General features: G+C 40.2%; 1 protein-coding gene across 1 annotated transcript; it reads left to right on the top strand.

Annotated features, from left to right (window-relative positions):
• The first annotated feature begins 1,524 nt into the window (after positions 1-1,524).
• LOC123457078 (gametocyte-specific factor 1-like) lies at positions 1,525-19,808 on the top strand. The gene is made up of 9 exons (XM_045141161.1): positions 1,525-1,607; positions 3,206-3,249; positions 7,401-7,501; positions 9,648-9,774; positions 10,363-10,446; positions 10,897-10,963; positions 16,659-16,741; positions 17,762-17,795; positions 19,705-19,808. Coding segments are annotated over exons 2-8 (480 nt in total). The 5' UTR covers positions 1,525-1,607; positions 3,206-3,248; the 3' UTR covers positions 17,779-17,795; positions 19,705-19,808.
• The last annotated feature ends 934 nt before the right edge of the window (positions 19,809-20,742 follow it).

Here is a 20,742-nt window from a genome sequence, read left to right as displayed (position 1 = left end):
CAGGGAAAGAAGACAAGCTGAAAAATAAGGAATGGTAGTGTCTTAATGGAATTTGTCAGGCATAGTACAAGAGAAAGCATAAAGGTGAGTACAGAAAATGGATCCTTAAGGTCATGAATCTGTAGCATGGCATAATACAGACAGAATGGATGGCAGCCATGGTGGTGATTGTGATTACTGGACATAAAACACCTTTAAGGAATGCGAATTTCGTTTCTGGAATCCCCTTCTAACCATAGAATTAATTCAGTCTTTTAACTATATTTACAACTAGGGCAAATTGGCAAGACCCTGATTTCATATTATATTTTTCCTTCCCTGCATTTCTTATTCACAACAAAATGCTTACACTCATTTTCAGTGATTTCGTAAGTCACTACATTTTACTGTTTAAACTTGGTGCTCTCTGTTCCCCATAGGTTTTATATACACATCTTGAAAACATTTAAAGTTACAGCAAAGAGGCCTGCCAGCATTTCTGTCAACTGTTATATACTAAACGATTAACAGTATAATTGCCTGCCACTGAGATATAATATCATTCTATTGCATTGTGATATGCATTCTTCCTACCTTGTGACGGGCTCATCACCACCATTTCTTTCATGTACATCATACCTTTATTTCACCTGCCTTAAGCACATCCTTTATGCCCAGGTCCGTCCTTGTTCCTCTAGACTTCTTTCCCTCATTGTCCCTTGTTATTTTATGTTTGTCTTCATCTTCCAACCCAGGAAATAAGAACCCACACTGGGGAATATGTAGTTTTATATTTCAAATCCGGGGATTATTATTTCTCAGCTTCTTGTAAACATAAATTTTCACTCAAGATTTTGTGCAATTTTGTTTCATCCTGTGACAGATTACTTGTCCTTAGAACGACCCTGTGGAAGACGGTTATTAAGTTGATGTTGAACAGGAGGCAGTGAGAAGTTGGGGGTGGGAGCGAAAGAGAAAGGGGGTGGGGAGAGAAAAGCAGCGCGCAAGGTCCTGCAGCCAGTGCAAAGGAACTGGCGGAGCTTGTGCGCACGCACGCACACAAACACCCAGAGAGAGAGAGAGAGACAGACAGACAGACAGACAGACAGACCCCTGCTCGGTAGCTGTTCAGCTGTGGTGTCAGTGAGCTCCAACTCCGCGGTCCTTTCAAAACGCAGAAGCCGTTCTCAGTAGACCATTTGCACCAATAACTTGGAGCGAGCACCCCAGGCCGACAGCGTCCATTGCTTCCCAGCCAGCTCCGTTTCCTTAGCCGTGCGCGTCAGCACCGCCCGGGAGGGGCGCGGGCCCCACGCACGACCGCTGCGGCTTCACCTCGTAGAGGACCGCGCCCGAAGGCCTCACACGTGACGACGGCCGCACGCGGACCCAGCGAGGAAGGGGCTGGCGCCGTGGGTGCCCGCCGCGCTGCACGGGGCCCAGCCTGTGGGAGCTGGCACGCGTCACAGGACGAGCCACGGAACGCGCGCGCGCCTTTGTGTCGCCGCCGGAAGTGGGCGTTGCTGACGACGCGCGTGGCCGTGGCCGTTTCCTTGGCGGTGGCCGTGGCCGTGGCGGTGGCGGTGGCTGCGGGCGGAGTCGCCTGTGGTCCGAGCGCCTGCACTGAGGTAAGAAAGGCCCTGGCGTCTTAGCCAGGGCAGCGCCTCCACAGAGCTCACCTTCCGGGGCCCTTCCTCCTCTCGCTCTTCCCTTTTCCCGCCCTGCTCTTCAGGCCGGGCCTGTGAAGGCCGCTCTCTCCGGCGCTCAGACCGTTGGCGGCCAGCGCTCGCCGCTCCGACACCTCTCGCACCTGTTTCCAGTGTGTTCTAGGGAACCCTCTGCCCCGCCTGCCCGTATTGGCTCCCATCGCTGGCCCCTGCCTGCGTTGGAAAAGGGGGTTTCTCTCCTCGGTGTTGGCTGTAGGGAAGGGAATCCTCACCCGAGGGAGGCCTCCAGCCCCCTTAAGAGGTCACAGAGCAGCCTCACGCTCCGCTTCTTCCCGTCATGGCCGCCTGAGGGAAACCTCCTGCTAACCCTCAGGACGGGGCACGTTGTTCATGGGACACTGCGCTCTCACGACGCCAGGCTCTCAGCGCTGTGGTGCCTGGCAAATACCCTGCCCCCCGAAAAGTCACTGCACTCAGCACTCATCAGTACACCTGGAATTACACACACACACACACACACACACACACACACACACACACTCTCTCTCTCTCTCTCCCTCTCCCTCTCCCTCTCCCTCTTCCCCTCCCTCCCTCCCTCCCTCCCTCCCTCTCTCCCTCTCTCCCTCCCTCCCTCTCTCTCTCTTTCTACTGGGTTCTTCCACCACAGTCACCTTTTCCAAACAAAAGTGGCTGGCTGTAGCACAACATCAAAAAACACCACACTGTGTTAACTCAAACTTGAAGAGTATGTGTAACGTATTCTTACTACTCATTACCCCAATCCAAGTACCAAAGTTACAGCAAAGTACCAGAGTTCAAATGATCACTTCTATTCCTTAACCACTTAAACTCATATTATTATTGTTATAGAATGGGACACAAGGGTCTTGCAATTGTGTGAGGAGCCAATGGAAACCTTGACTAGAGATGAACACAATACACAATTTCAGAAGCTTCCTATGGGACTGGTATCAGACAGCTTAACTTTTCCCAGAAAAACTTCACTTAATAACAATGTACAATAAAAGAGATTTCTAGTACAAAAGATGGAAATTTATTTAGCACCCAGCTCTATTAGATCACAGTGGAACAAAAGTGACCTGCCCTTTTTGCAATTTTTTAAGAACTTGAAAGAAGACCTTAATACCTTATTTGTTCATCCAAAAATTTAAACAGTACTATTGTTATTTTTACTTGTTGTATTTGCTTGCCTTCTTTACTGTTAAATATTTTCAAACCCTAATACTAGGTCAAAAACATACTGTTGAAATAACCCTTAAAATAGACTGAAAGGTTGTCACTGAACCTAGCACATGAACATGACTTAATTATGGGTAGGCGTAGATTTCATTACAATAGTGCGAATTATGGTAAAATTATGGTAAAATGCTTCAAAGTGCAAATAATGATATATTAAGGGAAAATATCTTTTGGTAATCACTAAGATTTTCTTTTAATAAACTTGTGTGTCTTAATTCAACAATGTACTAAAGTTGTGATAGCTGTATTTCGATACATTTCATTGCTAATCCATTGAAACATGCCTTTTCCTTCCCTAGCGTTTGCTGTGAGAATTTTGCTGTCAGCATTGAAGGCAATTACAGTATGTGTTACATTTGATTTTAAACATATAAATTGTTTGCATGTATTTCGATGTCTATTTTGATTGCTGCTTGTTGTGAAAGTGTCTCTCTGAATTTCATTGAAAGGTAAGGACTGCATGGTGTTCAAGTACATGAGTGATCAAACTTGAAATAGTGTGTTATTGTGTTATGCCTAGTTCTCGGCACCCCCAGTGACCACCAAGTAGAACCAAACATGTATGCAAAGGCAAGGAGGTTGATTTTGGGCTTAAGCTCAGACTCTTGACTTCACCAACACAGTGGATCCATACAAGAGCCCTGAGCAGCAGGGGGGCAGGTTTTTATAGAGATCTGAACAAAGAAGTAGGGGAATAGTTACATGATTGGTTCTAAGGGGGCGCTCATGGGGACATTTTTGGTTACTTGCTTAACTCTTGTCAGACCCCTGTTCAGCAGATTGTTTGCAGATTCTTATCTTTTGCAAGATGCCAGATGTCCTGCGGTTAGGTATTTCTGAAGGTTTCTGATGTAGGGGCTTCCCAGAAATGTGAAGTCTTCGTGGGGGTATGCTGCAGTTAACAAGCAAGCAAGGTTTACAGAAGCAGAGGTCAGCATGTTAGCCGGTTATCTAAGTCTATTTTAAAATGTCTGTACTGCTGTCTGGCTTTAAGCAAGGCTGTAGAGACCAAGTATATATATTTTTAGTCTCTCAATTGTATATCATAACATATGACACCACACTTTATTCCCAGTTGATCTTATCAGATATAAGGTATATGAAACTCAACTCATTAAAGATGTATGAGGGACAGGTGTGATATTGTATACATATACACCAAACTCTGAAGAGACTGAGGCAAGAGGATTGGAAATTTGAAGGCAGGCTGAGGAACACATCAAGGTTCTGTTTCAAAAACAAAAACAAAACAAAACAAAATAAAGAAGTCAACATTACAGGGTTACTGGCTTATAGTAACACTGTCACTGCTATCCTGATAATTGCCTCCAGAGAGATGTTGGTAGATACTGAAGTGACTCAAAATTCACAAATTCAGGGCTGGTGAGATGGTTCAGCAGTACAAGCATTTGATTTCAAACACTAAGGACCCACGTTCAGTTCCCCAGTACCCAAATATGTCAGAGGCACCGAAGGAAATTCATTTGTTCCTCATTTTCAGTAGCTAGAATATCTGCCATGTCCATTCTCTCCCTCTACCTCCCTTTCTCCCTTCTTCCCTTCCTCCCTCTCTCTCTGTGTCTCCCTCGCCCCCCCACCTGTCAGTCCTTGACTCAGGAGGCCAGTGTAGGATGATGACTGAGTTCCAGGCTATATCATAAATTCTAGGTCTAAGTGGGTTAGAGCTTGATTCTCCATTGAATAGTAAAACAGGAAAAATAACAAACAACAAAAAAAATCTTTGTAGCCAGGAAAGTGGACTGCTAAGTGCTCATCCCAAAGAGACTAACCAAGTGCCTTCCAAGGCTCAGGGAACATTCATGCTAGAACAGGAGTTGAAAGAATATAATAGCCATAGTGTAGGAAGTATATTTTGTGATGTTGTGTATATACACCCACACCTCCCCCACCCCCACACACAGATAGAGAGAGAAGAGGGAAAAACTGGTATATTCATGATCCTACAGTGAAGGCTGGTAACTCCACTGAAGATGGGGATTAGTGGAATGAAGTGGAAGAGAGGGAGCATAATAGGATATACCCTTAGACATAGGACCAATATGCAAGATAGTCGTACACCACAGTTCTCAGCTTATAAAGTATACTTTGTGTAAGGCACTGGACGTAACTTTGTTGTAGAATGTTTCCCTAGCATGCTGAAGGCCCTAGCCTTGATTGCTAGCAACTAAATAAGTGGTATTTTTTTTTTAAATCTAGAAAAGGTGATTAGAATTTAAATTACAAATAACTGAGCAATAAAGCTTTCTGACCTATGCCCCTATATGGGCAGTTACATATAAAGTATGTGACTTATAAGTTTTTTCCAGTCTACCAGCTGCTGACATGGTCTCACATTTACTAGTAATGGGAGGGATTAAATGAATAGAAATTTAAAATAATTTGATCAGTCAGTGGTCCCTGTGTATTCTGACACTACAAAAACAGAAAAAGATTGCTGGTTAAGAAGAGTTTTGTTGGCCGGTGAAATAGAATATCAATGAAGGCATTTGCCTAAGAAGCCTAGTGACCTTGAGTCAATTTTCCTGGACCCATGTAAGCCAGATGCATAAGGGAGCACATGGTCTGGAGTTTGCTTGCAATGGCTAAAGTCCCTGGCACACCCATTCTATCCTTTTATCTGCCCCTCTCAATCTCTCTCAAATAAATGAATAATATATGAAACATTTAGCAAAAGAAGAGTTTGGCTAGAATCATAAGCTTGCCAAATATCTAGGACTTTTTTCCTTCATATTCATTCTGGTCTTACGTCACTTCCTTGATTATTTGGATTAGAATCATGGGTACTAGTTAATTCCATACTTACCACTATCCCAGCAAATCTATCTTTTTCTTTTCCACACAGTTCTGCTCTTCATTTCAGGTTCCTGATTTATATACTTTTTTATCAAATGTGAATTGTTTATCTTACTTTTATTCTTGCCTTCATAGGTGGCAGGAACATTTTACTAGTTTGCCACCTGTCCTTAGAAAGATGTGTTTAATCATTTAATTTACTGCCCTTCACAAAGTTTAAGTTGTGGGGTTCAGCCTGGTAAGCTTATCTAGAACAATGACAGTTTCAGTAATATGGTATAGGTTAGTACCTCTTTTTTTTTACTCCCTCACACAGCAGTTCTGTCTATCTGCTGTTGTTTTAGACTCAGGAGGTTCTGTCTTTTGCTTTGTTTTATTTCATTATTTTTGCAGATACTTTCTTCTCCTTAAGACTTTTTGGTAGTGATAAAAGAACTTTTTTCTCCTCTATAGTCCAAAATAGGAAAAGGAAATTTACCTATCTGATGAAAGGATTAGGATCATTTATGAGTCACCTAGAGTAAACAGCAATACTTATAGGAGTAAATTAAAACAGAAATTTTAAGTCTATGCACTATTTCTGAGCTTTTATAGAACATAACTAACACAGACATTTACATGTCAAGTTTGTTCAGATCATAAATTCCTGGTAATAGAAAGGCTTAATTATCCTCAACTTGTTCTGGGACCAGTTGGATTAGGGAGTGTTTGCAAGGGCAGAGGGCCAAAGTGGACATAGTGGCACACAAGTGGCCATTCCGATGTTAATTTGCTAGTTGGAAGTTGTAGTAGGATTAGCTAAAGAACTTAAGTGACCCTAATTATCATGTTTTGAGAAGAAAAGGGAATGATGTCTCATTTGCATTCATCATGTAGTAAAGGTAATCACCATAAAATACTACCCAGTCAGACAGTAACTGAAACTTCACCAACACGACTGCTGATTCTCCTAGGCTTATTACCTTTCAATGATAGCCCAGAGAACTTTTTTAAATTAGAATTGAGAATCATTTTTAAGTTAGTTATGTACACAGTGTGTATATACTCATGTTGACAGTATTGTCAGCCTGCTCCCACTCCTCCCCACTCTGCAGTGACTCTCCACATTGGGGATTATGGGTCATATATTGTCAGGTTAGCCATCAGTTATGGGTAAGAGGCAATGTCTCTCTGCATATGACCCATCGTGTGGCTCTAACATTTCTTCAGGCCCCTAATACTCAAATTAACCCTTAGCCATGTTAGGTTCATTTTACATTTGCTTCAGTGATGAAGTCTTGGGAGCCTCAAGTCCTACCAAACCAAATACCCAGAGACACAATTTGTGATTTTCATTATTTTCAATATTTATGTTTGGTTTGTTTCATTTTTCATTTTTCCCTAGTAAGTTTTTATTCTATCCCAAGATGACCTGGAACTCCCTGTCTAGCTCAGGCTGACCTTGAGTTCAAATGATCCTCCAACCACTGCCTCCAGAGTGCTAGAATTAACAGCATGTGCCACTGCTATAAGTATTTTCATTTAGAATTGTTTAATCACCCTTTATTTCAATCTGAAGTTTTATTATACAATTATTATTTTCTATAGATTTTATTTAAAAATTCAACATGCCCATAAGGGGGTAATCTCATAAGGTCCTACTATGCTTTATACTTAACTGTGCTTCTCTCTCTCTCTCAGTGGAATCTCCAGACCCTGAAAGACTATTACAATGCCCTTATGATAAAAATCACCACATCAGGGCCTGCAGGTTTCCTTATCATCTTATCAAATGCAAAAAGGTAGGCTAACTTTTTTTGTAATTCACCCTCTCATTCCACTTCAGTTGCTTTACATGTCTAGGTTTTAGCTGATACGTTGGCATATGGTTAATCCAGGCAGTCAGAAGGATCTCTGTGTATATAGGGACAGCAAAAACAACAAAAACATAGATTTTTCTAAAGAGAAAGTAATTTTAACTTAAATGATTTTTTCCTTCCTCCTTCCTGGCCTTATGTCTCTTTCACTGCTCTTTTCATCCCCTTTTCCCTTTCTTCCTTCATTTACTTGTAAGTTTGGTTTAGTATATATGCAAAGTAGAGCATCTGGCCTCTGCAGCAGGTCCCCAGACACATATGTCTAGCTTAACATAAGTACTGAGAAATCAAAGCCAGGCTGTCAGGCTTTGCAAGAAAGTATGTTTAGCCTCTGCTCCATCTTCCCAGCCCCAAACTAAAATGTGTAAATGAATATCAAAATGGTTTGGTGAGTCTCCTTTTGTGTTAAATGCCAACAATGAGAGAAAGGGAGTGCATCAGTATTTTTCTCTTTGGTTTTCTTCCCTCAACTGGTGGCAATAACATCCTTTCAAAACAATATCTCTCAAGTAATCTTTTGTAAGTTTTTCTCTTTGAGATGGGAAAGAGTGGGCATGTCATAGCCTTTTCCAACTGCCCCTCAGGCAGGCAGGCATCACCACATCTGGCAATCATAGTTTGAGACAGGATTTCTCACTGAACCTGGAAATCATAGAATGAATAAGCCCTTGGATATGTTTTCTCCACCCCCCTCCAAGTTGTGGTATCATGTGCCATCATTTTCCTCTTTACAGCAGTGTTGGTAATCCACACTAGGACCTCATCGTCGTGCCTCAAGCACTTTATTAACTTAAGTTCCTCCTCAGCTCTTTTTCATTAGAATAATGTTCCATGTAGTGCAACCTATGTCATATTCAATGCCAAGCATAACCTTGAAGTGGTCTACCTGCCTCTAATTCACAACTGGCCCACTATACCCTGCTACAAATTATTTTATGTTATTTATCTGAGTTTTTATTCTGAAGGTCCTTTCCCCTTATTTTTTGACAATTTACTTCAATTATATAGTATAGTTTCATCAAATTCACTCAACTATTACCCTTTGTTTCCCTGCCCCATTTTGACTTATCTTTACTCTCTTCTCAAATAAACAAGTATCTGATTTCAGGAGAGAGACAGAGACAGAGAGAGAGAGAGAGAGAGCGGGCCCATTGCAAGTGGTCTTTAGGTGCATGGAGAGAGAGAGAAAGAGAGGGAGAGAGAGAGAGAGACAGAGAGTGTATGTATATGTGTGTGTGTGTGTGTCAATGAATTTAATTTGTGTTGCTTTCTTGAGCATGAATGAGAGGCAATTTTACAGAGTACAGACAATGTGTATGTGGCCAAGCCCACATCTTTTGTGCATTTTTAATTGGTGGTACATTTGCCAAAATATTTGGTTGATAACAGTAAATCCTTGGTTTTACTTTAATACAAGATTTTGGTTTGATACAGGAGTGTTTTCCTATAAGTTATTCCCTATCATTTGAGTTTTCTGTTTATCTGAGATTACTAATGTAAATATCAAATTGTTGAGAGTCTCTTTATATTACTTAAAAAATGTTTCTCTGCATTAATCTAAAACACATCACTCTTAAGTATCCTTAGCAGTCAGCTACGTTAAGCAGCTATTTTCCCATGCCTTGTACTACAGTAGCAGGAATACTGTAGCCATGCATATGGGTTCCATTCTGGTGTTATGGTTCATCCTGAATATCAGCTTTAATAGACATGCACAGAGCTCTGCTGTTACAGGTTTTACTTTCTGGGTGACCTTTGTGATACCAAGAAAAAAAAATGACATACACTTTAAATTAATTGCTTACGTCTATAAATCATCAAAATTTGGTGTCTATCTTGACAGTCATCAGAAAGAAATTTACATTTTCATGATTTTGAATAATGTCTTTACATTCTTTGTACCAATAAACAGTTCCCTGTTAATTTTCTGTTAGGGATATACCCACTGTAGCTGAGCTGCACATTTGTTAGCGTACTTGAGAGGAGTCAGTTACAGTAAAAGCCTGATACACTGTCTTTGGCTTTAAGAAATCCAAAAAAGTTAACCGATCCCTTCATTTTGATTCCACAGAATCATCCTGATGTTGCAAAACAACTGGCTACGTGTCCATTCAATGCTCGTCACCTGGTTCCAAGGGCTGAACTGAGTCATCATATCTCAATATGTGATGACAGGTGTTGTATAGAGCAGGATGTGGGTAAGCCTGGCTAGTTCAATGGTCCCACAACTACAACTGATTTATGAACATGTATGTTGTGCTATTTGGTGAGCAGAATTCTGACTTTACCTTTTTAAAAAAATAGTTTATTGTTTACCTCCACGATATTTGTAAGTCAGGTGATCAGACTATTTTCTCAACAGCCTGATTCATATTCTTGGGGCTGGTTATGAGCTCAGTTTCTAAATTGTTTGCCTAATATGCACAAAGTTCTTATTTGATCCCCAGTATTAAATAACTCTGATGTGAACACATTTTCCTTGTAATCCCAGCACTCAGGGTGGAGGCAAGAGAATCAAGGAACCTTGACACTAGCCAGGACTAAATGTTCTCATCTCAATATATACATATACTTCGTTACATATCTAGTTATCTATATCTTTATCAACTTTTATATGTTTCTTTTAATTCATGTATGTGATGTTTGTCTTTGTTTCAGTTTCCTTTTCTTATCTTGCCAACATTTGTTCTAACCAGGTTTTTAACAAAATAGCCTTTTAAGGCTGTCATTCTTTTAGTACAGTAACTTGAAGTCTCTCATTTCTATGTAAACTTCTTATATTGCAGTCAGCCCAACCACAAACCCTGAACAAGACACTCTGCCCAAGAACACATTGCAGTACCCTCCTTGTGATGAAGACTGGGAACAAGGTAAATGCCTCTACAGCATTTTCTTCAACATATGTAAGTCTCAAATCATTTGCTTCAGGCAGAAGGGAAATTTTCTTTTTTCTTATTATATCATATTGTTCAAAAAGCCTTACTATTTTTTATGGGCCCCCAGTTGAGCTCAATTGTACCACCATGCAAACACGTAGCATAGCCTATGCCTCTTGACTGGCAAAAGCACTTCTTGACATCTTCTTTCTCTTGTAAATTCTATTGTGAAATCTGTGTTTGATTGTTATTAGTCAGGGTTAATATTATGTTTTCCTCTATGTTTACATACTGTAATTAAATTCCTGCTTCTATGTCACATGGGGGTAAATCATCAAGTTTCACTTGCATTACAAACTCAGAGGTAGTAGTGGTCATCTTACAATGAACTATAATTTTGTCTTATGTTGGTTATCACAAACAAATTTTTGCTTCCTTTGGCAGAATTGGCTGAAGAGAATAACAGCACCCCATTTATCTGGGGCACAACCAGGTTCTGTGAAAATAAATGGTAATTGCCTTCGTCTTTCTCTCCCCCTACTCCCAAAATCTATGTGTTGCATTGCAAACACAAAAGAAAGGAAAAATAGAAGCAAAGAATGAAGAAAAGAAAGAAGAAGGAAAGGGAAAGAATGGAAAGGCAAGGGGAAATGAATGTCAAGAAGTGAGGCAAATCAAGAAGCCAGAGTCAAGACCAGAAGCAAGAGGCAAGGCAAAAGGGAAGGCAAAATCCCAGGAGAAGCAAGAGACAAGGACAGGGAACTCAGGCTAGTGTCCAGGCACAGAAAGGAAAGACAAGAAGGAAGCAAGACAAGACACAAAGCAAGCTGTGACAAGTCAAAGTGATGGAAGAGGCATGGTAATACAAGATGGCAGGAAAGAGACAAGTCAAGGCTAGAGTCCATTCCAGGTAAGGGGCCAGATAAATGAAGAGGCAAAGAAAGGGGCAAGGGAGGCAAGGCAGCTATGAGGCAAGGTGAGGTAAGATTTGAGGCAAAATAAGGCAAGGCAAATAAGAGACAACAGGAAGGCAAGAGCCCGGGCAACGCATGGCCAGTTAAGACAAGAGGCCAGGCAAGACAAGGGAAGAGTCCGCATAAGGCAAGAGAAGAGGTAAGGCAAGGAAGTAGAAGAGGCAAGGCAAGGGGAAGGCTTGCCATGAGTCATGGCCAGGAGAGAAGCAGCAAAGGCAGTGAGCCAGGGAATGCTACAGTCCAGGCAAACAAGGTAAAAGGAAAGACAAGTTGCAAGGGGCATGGCCTGGGAAGAGGCAAGGCAAGGGAAGAGGAAAGGCCAGAAAGGCAAATTGCCAAGCAAGGCAATCAGCCAGCACAGAAAGTGGCCAGGCAGGTGACAAGAGGACACAAAAGAGAAAAGAGGCAAGGCAAGTCCAGAGGCTAGGCATGAAAGGCCAGGCAATTCTAGAGGCCAAGCAAGAAGGAAGGTGATGCAAGAGTTCACACAAGACAAGAGGCAGGAAAGGAAAGGTGAGATTGCAGGAAACACAAGATAGGAGATAGGCAAGAGGTCATGCAAGGAAAGAGGTAAGGCTAATCAAGACAAGGCAATCAAAGCATGGCATGGTAAAGCAAGGCAAGAGGCCAGGCCAGACAATAAGTAAGGCAAGAAAAAGGAAAGCAAGGCAAGAGGCAAGGTAAGGCACGAGGAAGATAATGCTAGGCATGAGGCAAGATGAATAGGCATGCATGGTAAGAGGCAATGCAGGGAAAATAAGGCAGTAAAGACAATGCTAGTCAACAGACAAGGCAAGGGGAAGCAATGCCAGTGTACAGACAAGACAAGGGAAAAGGTGAATGGAGAGTATATGTAACATGCCAGCAAAAGCAAGAGGTGAAGCAAGGCAAGGGGCAAGGTACAGCAAGGCAAGTCCATTCAAGGGCATCACACGTTAAGGAAGAGGCAAAGTGATTCAACATGTCAAAGCAAGAGACAAGCAAGGAAAGAGGCCAGGCAAACAAAGAGGCCGTGCAAGGCAAGTGACAAGGCAGGGCATGTCAAGGCAAGAAGCAAGGCAAGACAAGAGGCAAGTCAAGGCACAAGGTAAGGGAAGAGGTAAGGCAAGGCAAGACATTCAGGGCATGACAAAGGAAAAGGCAAGTCAAGGCAAGGGGAAGGCAAGGTAATAGGCAAGGCAAGAGGGAAAGCAAGAGGCAAGTTAATACAAGAGGAAAAGAAATAAAGCGGCAAGGCAACAAAGTGTCAAGGCAACTTAGGAGACAAGCAAGAAAGAGGCAAGGCAAAGCAAGAGGCAAGCCAAGGCATAGTCCACTGTCTTTCCTTAGTGATGTTTGATTGGTTACCTACTGCAGGTAATTTTAGTGCTATTTTTTCCCTATTTGACCCTTCATACAAGTCATGGTCTTTTTACTGATCAGTTAAAGCACAAAAATGTTACCTTACTGTGTTACAGAGGAGAAAGGCTGTTGTTTTCTTCTTTAATTTCTTTAAATTGTTTATTGATTGGCAAAGAGAGTAAGTGAGAATGGGAGGATCAGGACTTCTTACCATTGCAAAAAATCTCTACAAACATGTGCTAAATTGTACATCTGTATTTATGTTATATGGGTACTGAGGAATTGAACCTGGGAACACCAGTTAAACAATCAAATGCCTTAAACTATGTAGCCACCTACCCATACCTGTAGCTGGCATTCTTTTTTTTTTTTTTTAATTTAATTTATTAGTTTTCTTTTCAGTAAATACAGGCAGTTTGGTACCATTATTTAGGCTCACCTGTGATCTACCCCCTCCCATTAGACCCTCCTTATTAATGAAAATGGGTCATGCATTGTGGAGTTAGCCCCCAGTTATTAGTATGATAAATGTCTGCAAATCATGACCCAACATGTGACTCTGACATTCTTTCCGCCCCCTCTTCCGCAAAATTTCCCTGATCCATGTTGGGTTCATTTTTGGTCTGCTTCAGTGCTGAGGTGTTGGGGGCCTCTGAGGCTCTGGCTCTCTGATTTGGTAGGAGTTGATTTTTCTCTGCGTTGATCTCTTTCCCCTTTGTGCTGGTATCCGGTTCACAGGAAAACATCACTCTTGCTTATTTCGCCAGTTGTCCTTAGTTTCAGTTGGGCCCCTTTTGAGGTATGTTGGGGCAGCTTTCTTCTTAGGATCTGCATCTATCTGGAAAAGAGAAGCAGATTCTCCAATGGAGAGTACGTTAGCACCCGGAAAATTGAGATAACACTTACTTTTTGATAGACAGCATGGTAGGTTTAGGCCCTCTTATACCCCGTGATTGATGGTAGTTTGATATTGTAGAGTGGGCTAGTGTTTGGGTATGGTTCTGACTTGTTTCCCAGCTCCAGGTAAGGGTCTAGTACCACTGAGTGGATCAGTTAGCCAAATCAAGAGCAATTGATTCCTCACCATGGCTGTGTGCCACTATTGCACTTGTGTGGACATCACATCTGGTTATTTGTTGCTAATTAGGTTAAACAATGTGTTGCTTGGACAGATCTTGGTCATTTTCCCCAGTCGCCTATGTAGCGCCTTCTGGCACTAGACACGCTGACTGTCTGGAGACTGACTCTCTCCTGGCTTCCTGCCATATCGTTCTATTTTACATGTCAGTTGTGTATGGAGTCTTCACCAATAGGGTCTTACCACTGGCCTTTGGTGGGTCATCAAGTACTCTGACAGAAGTCTGTCATTGTTTTGGGAAACCTTGTAGGTTTCTCTGATCAAAAGCTTGTGGATGGTAGGCGCAAGCTGGAAGTGGGGGTTACAGGTCAGTGTCCACTAAGAAATTGAGGAAAAAGATAACAAATATACAAGAGTTAGAGAGGAGAGAGATAGAGGGGAGACGGGGAGAGGGAGGGAGGGAAGATGTAGATTTAGGTCAGTTTTGATCCTACCCTCTCCAATGTCTTGTGGTTCAGGTGTTTCCTGTAAGGGTCTAGTGAAGGTTCAGCCATTTGGTCTGTCTTTTAGGAAGTAGAATTTTATGGTACCATTGCCATTTGGGTCCGGATTACTGTTTTCAGCCCTTTGATGCCCTCCCCGCCCTCCCATACATCTTATTGTCTAGTCCATGAGGTGCTTGCTGGGTATGTAAGGCATCTTGGGCAGATTCAGGTTAGGTGTTGCAGATGAGTGAGACTATGTGTCAATTTTTTTTCTGTGATTGGGGAAGTTCGCTGAGAATGATCTGTTCCAGGTTCAACCATTTTTTCTCAAATTTCTTTATGTCATTTTTTCTTACTGCTGTATAGAATTCCATTGTGTAGATATACCACATCTTTGTTATCCATTCTTCTAATGATGGACATCTGTGTTGATTCCAGCTTTTAGCTATTACGAATTGAGCTGTGTAGCTGGTATTCTTGTGACATGTTTGCTTTTTTCTTTTTGTTCCACATTTGCATTGTTGACCAAGTCATACAGAAAATCTAAGGGGAAGATAAGTTGCTCATAGCACAATCAAGTGAAGCATAGTTGCTATTCCCTGACACCCATATAAATACAATTACATATAGCCACTGGCTTGCAGTCTAAAGGCTCAGGAGGTAAAGACAGGGTTCCTAGGCCAAACTGAGGGAGAAGAAACCGTTGGGTTCAAGTGAAAGACCCTGGCACAGTAAGTGAGGTGATCCCAAGGAAGACACACAATGTCATCCTCTGGTCTCCAAACATGCACCCATAAGGGTTTGCACATTATGTCTCCACAAGAAATTTTGCATCAATTCCATTTAACTCATTTTTACTCCAGATAGCTAGACTCTGCTAAAGGGGAGTCTTTTAAGTAGTTTGAGATTGGGAAATCCTGTGTATTTATTATGTAAGAAAGAAAATCATTACTCTTCATACTTAATTTTTATAACCAATTCAAACTTCAGGTTTCTCATTTCCCAACTTTATACAGAAAAATAGTTCCAAAAATTAAGACTATTTCTGGATTTAGAACAATAGAATAAAATTATCTTATTTTAATCTCATTCTTTTTTCTTTTTCCTGTTTGTTTGCTTGTTTTCTTTTGTTTTTCTGCTTAGAGTATTACTCTGTCCCAGGCTGGCCTGGAAGGAATAGTTCCTCATTGTTCTTGAACTCAGAGAAATCCTTCTACCTCTAACTCCTGAATGGTGGGATTAAAGACATTGGCTGGGTAGAGGGTAGATTTTTATCAACTTTATTTCTTTTTATTTTGTGAGGCATAGTTTCACGCTAGTACAAGCTGTCCTTGTACTCAGCTGTAAAACACTGTGGCCTAAAACATGGTAAACCACACAGCCCTGCCTTCCAAGTGCTGGGATTTATGGTGTGTGCTACCATGTGTTCTTTGTATTTTGTTCCCAAACATGGAATACTAAATTTTTGTTTCAGGTTTACTGAAGCCAGTTGATAAATTTATTTATTTTTGTATTTTGAGGTAGTTCTTATTCTAGCACAGGCTGACTTGGAATTAACTATGGGATCTCAGGGTGGCCTCAAACTCTCGCTGATTCATTTTCTGCTGCCTTCTTTGTTCTGTGATTAAAGGCATGTGCTGCCATGCCTGGCTCTGTTGATAATTTTTAAGGGCATGCTGTTTTGCCAGGATCAATATAGAAAAACTGAAAGATAATTCTACCAGTTAAAATGTAAATTTGCCTCAGTATTATCAGGCTTTATCACCAGATTTTAATGTATTTATTCACCATATAAGGGGAATGTACAAATAGAGGATGGAGTGAGGGTGAGAGAAAGTGAATATACATAGGCATGTCTGGCCCTCCATCCACTGAAATTGAATTCCAAATCCATGTACGATCATGTGCATCTGGTGATAGAGGGTACTGGGGATTCAAATATCAGTACTTACACTTATACTTACACTGAGGAAGAAACTTAACCACTAAAGCTTCTCTCCAGGCCTAAGGGTTGGCATTTTAATGTAATGGTATGATATTTTCACGTATGTTGAGTTAATTATATTGTCATTCAACACTATTGTCAGCCTCAATTTGTAGAGAATAAAACATTTTGGTCCCATCCTAATGAGTATGCACAATAATGAACATTCCAGAGAAGTGGAAATAGAATTCAAGTTGCTGGAAATGTATTTGCATTTCAGATTAAAATAGGTGGTCTTTCACTGAGATTAAAGTCACATCCTGAGAAATAGTTTGGGCCTTCCAGAAAAACATGGATATGCTAACATAGTGATATTATTCTTCTTTGCTTGCTTCTTTATGTAGTCCTGCAAGCAACACAGCTATGGAACCTAAAAGTAATCTGGCTTCAGGCAAGCAAGTTCCAAAGACTCTGCCATGGAAAAACAGTAAGTAACATAGAGACAGATTGCTTCTACACTGTTTCACTGTGTTGGCCACAGCAGAATGTTGGGTACCTTGCTCCAATCAAACATATTCAATCAAACATTTTTCTGTATGGGTTCTAGAGACTGTAACTTGGGAAGTTTCAGCCATCTTGTCTTGACTTTCATGTCTGCCCAGAAAGTACCTACATCATTCAGTTCTTGAGCCCCTAATACAAACTTTCTAATGTTACTTTAACATCCAAATTCCCTTTCCATCTTTATTATTACTTGAGCTAAATGTTGAGTGAATAGAGGATTGCTTTAAAAATCTCTTCTTTAATATATATTTTTTTTTATTTTCCAAAACAATGAATTCACTAAATGAGATTCCAAAAGGCTTGTACAGAGGACTGGGGGAATGGCTCATTGGGTAAGAATGTTTGAACCTAAGACCTAGGTGTCTGATTTTCCTTGAGTTCTGTACCCCAGCATCCACATAAACAATTGGGTATATCCACCTACAGGTGTAATTCCAGTCCCTTTGTGGAGTGGAGACTGAAGAATTGGTCAGGCTCACTGTTAGCCATGCTGACTAAAAGTGGCAGCTTCAGTTTCTATGTGACTCCATTTAAAGAAGACATGCAGATAAATAGAAGACACCAAAAATTCTCCATGATCTGCATGCATGTACAAAAGGCATGACACATGTACATACACCTCATACACATACTACAGACCTGTGAAAAAAAAGGCTTAATATAGCCAGGCACATCAGCATATACCTGGAATTTTAACACTTGGCAAGCTGAGGTAGAAGGATCAAGAATTCATGGCCCAACAATGCTTCTGTATTACCGTCTCAAAAGCGTGATAGGTAAAGAACTATTTTCCTCTTACTTTAGGTGGCATCCTTTCACTAATTTGGTTTTTTAAATATTGTTACATATACCATAAAAATGGTAATCTGTGTTGAGTACACATTGAGAATGGAGTAAATTTCATTTGGTATGGTATGTTAATGTGGAACTTTTGTATTCATAGGTGGATATAGACAGTAACTGAACATCTTTCACAAGTAAGTGTTTGGATTCTTCAGATGGGAACTGGACTTAACTGGGCATAAAGCATTTTGGATCCATTTTCTTTCAGATTATGATGCCAAATTAAAGCTTGGGATATTTGCTTTTTTAGTATGTAGCCTAAATTGTGGCCTTAAACTGTAATGAACTACTGTTCATTAGTTAAATTAGAATTGTAGCTGGATGGCGTGTCTCATGGCTTCAATCTGAGCAGTCGTTCTTTAGGCAGAATAGGAATGTTTCCATGAGTATGAGTCTATCATACAAGCACATACTGTATTTTAGGTCAGGTTATGATAGAGTAAGACAGTTTCTGAAAAGGACAAACAAGAAGAAGCAGAAGAAAAGAGAGAAGGACAAAGGGAGGAGAGAAGAGGGAGAAGTCAGAAGCAAGAAAGAAGAAAAGAAGAAGGATAAAGGGTGAACTGTGAACTCCTTTCTGATATGCTTCCCAATGTTTAGTGATCAGACACAATAAAATTCTACTCAGTTTCTGAAAACACCTCTTACAATGAAAATCTAGAAGTTTCTCCATATGAAGTTAAGTCCAGACATTTATCCTTTGAATTGAACTCTTTGCTCTTATTCTATGAAAAGTTCTTTTTCTATGAAAGTCATGAGGTGAAATGCAATTTGCCATTGTTTGGTAAGAATTTTCTTTTTAATTCAAAGGTACTATCTTATTGTGTACAGGGACTTTGAACTAAAGATGTTAAAGCCAAAGTGTCCCTGAGTACTAAGATTACATGCTATATCAGCAATTTTTATTCATCTTAATTAAAATAAATTAATCATTTTTTGAAGAATTTTTAACAGAATTCTCTAGCTTTTTGGAAGGCTTTAATAGAACTAGAAGTATGATTTATTCCTTAAGGACAAATGTGAAAAACCAGATGTGTTATGGAGAGATTGTTCAACAGTTAAAGCCATATCCTCTCAAAGCTTGATATCCTGGGCTTGATGTCTCACTACCCACATAACATTAGACACACATGTGACATATGAATCTGGATTTCATTGTGGTGGCAGCAGTCTGTGACATACCTTGATCTCTCTTCCTTGCTCCACATTTGGAATTAAATAAACAAAAGTAAAAAGTGGGATGTGGTGATACAAAACTAATCACAAAATCAGGGATGTACAGCAGGAGCAAAAAGGACTTGAAGATCATCCTTTGATTTATAAATTTGAGGACAACCTAGTCCACAGAAGATCCTCCCACACCCCTTTCAAAAATTACATGCTGTGTGGGAGAAAGTTCAGCAGGAAAAGGCTCTAGATGGCAACCTATTGGTCCAGGTTTAGTTCTTGTACATACTGCATATAACCAAATGTAAAATTAGGCACAAGCACATGCTCTACATTTTCACTAGCAAGAAATCCTGCCATGCACACACATAGAAACACATAAGAATAGACACTTGGGCATACACAAACACAAGAAAGCAGACAAATGTAAAGATTCATCTTTTCCATGGGGTATTCACTTTAAAAATTATATATAAGCAAACACCTATAGATACTATTTTGTTAATGAGAAAATAAGGCTACCTGAAAAGAGAAAAATGTCACTAACATAAATTGATTGGAGTTAATGTAGAATTATTCAAAATATGCAGTTCCTAGGGTACTATCTCCTCACTTATTGAAATTTAAAGAGACACAGTTTGACATAGATGAGTACATTGATGGCTGTGTAGATTTTAATTCAGGTAGCAAGTTCCATGTACACAGTGGTACTAAAGAGGAAAGGTTGAGAAGCCTCTTGTTATTCTTCCATTATCCACAGTGGACACTTAACTCAGATATTTAGAAATAGCTGGGTTGTATGTATGTATCAGATATGGCTGGTACTATTCAATTAAAGGAAGTAAGAATATATTTTTTTATCTCATTACCTTACAGATACCAGAATCTAGAAGAATAATCCTTATTCCTGCTGTCCAAGGATTACTTGTTTTATTCCAACTTTAATGATATGTAACAGTAAACTATATGATTTACAAGCATAAAGGAAACTGCCTTTTTTTCCTCTCCAAGACTGTAATGCCTCAGCTATTTGATCCCAAAATCCTTCTGAATATTGTTGAGATAGACCCCTTTACAGTTTATGTACCTGCTGTGCAAAAATCAAAATCAACACCATTCTACTTACTGAAACATAGTGCTGTACTGTCTTCATAAAGGATCTGACTAAATTAGAATGGAAACATAGGTTGAAGCAATACCTGCATTTCTTTACTCTGATAAACAAGGACCAATTTTTTTAAGCAATTATGAAAATGAGATTTTACTAGTGTGTTGTGTTGGTGCATGCAATGTTATAAGGATGATCTCCATTAGTTCCAGGCACAGTTGAGGACTACAAATTGAGTCCGAGCCACCCTGAGCTTGAATGAGACATCACCAAAAAGAAAACAAAAATGAACTTTTATAATCAATGTATTGATTCATGCAGAGACTTTGAGATGATGATGGCATTTACATAGCAAAGTATAGCATTCTTATGTGGACGTCTTGTTGCCAGAATAGTTTCAAGATAGGATAATAATTTTGTATTTATCTCTCCACATTCCATATGAAACACATAGTTGCTAGTAAAACTAAGGACATTGACCCAGAATACAAATGTTTTTGATGTGAAGCCTAATAACTAAGATGAGATTACCACCAAACCAAATAAAGCCAGGTTGTTTTAGAGCATATGTGTGATCCCAGCATGACGACTCAAGATAGAAATTAGAAACAAGAATCCCTGGATCTCATTAGAATTCTGTGGCAAGAGGACAGATGTGTTTTCAAGATTAACCTGGGTAAAGAGTAAGGCCCTATATCACAAAATAAAAAGAACAGACTGAAAAGAAGCTAACTTGGTAAGGTACTGGTCCAGCATCTACAAAGCCATGTGTGGGATCCCTAGCATTGCATATGCAAAGTGTAATT

Source organism: Jaculus jaculus, chromosome Y, assembly GCF_020740685.1.
Source record: "Jaculus jaculus isolate mJacJac1 chromosome Y, mJacJac1.mat.Y.cur, whole genome shotgun sequence".
Taxonomy (NCBI): Eukaryota; Metazoa; Chordata; class Mammalia; order Rodentia; family Dipodidae; genus Jaculus; species Jaculus jaculus.
Note: the sequence above shows the minus strand (reverse complement) of the source record. Positions and strands in the feature narration are given on the sequence as shown.

Coding starts and splice junctions, on each gene's coding strand:
- LOC123457078 (XM_045141161.1), top strand. Junction 7,502..9,647: donor ATCTTATCAAATGCAAAAAG/GTAGGCTAACTT, acceptor TTGATTCCACAG/AATCATCCTGATGTTGCAAA. Junction 9,775..10,362: donor TTGTATAGAGCAGGATGTGG/GTAAGCCTGGCT, acceptor CTTATATTGCAG/TCAGCCCAACCACAAACCCT.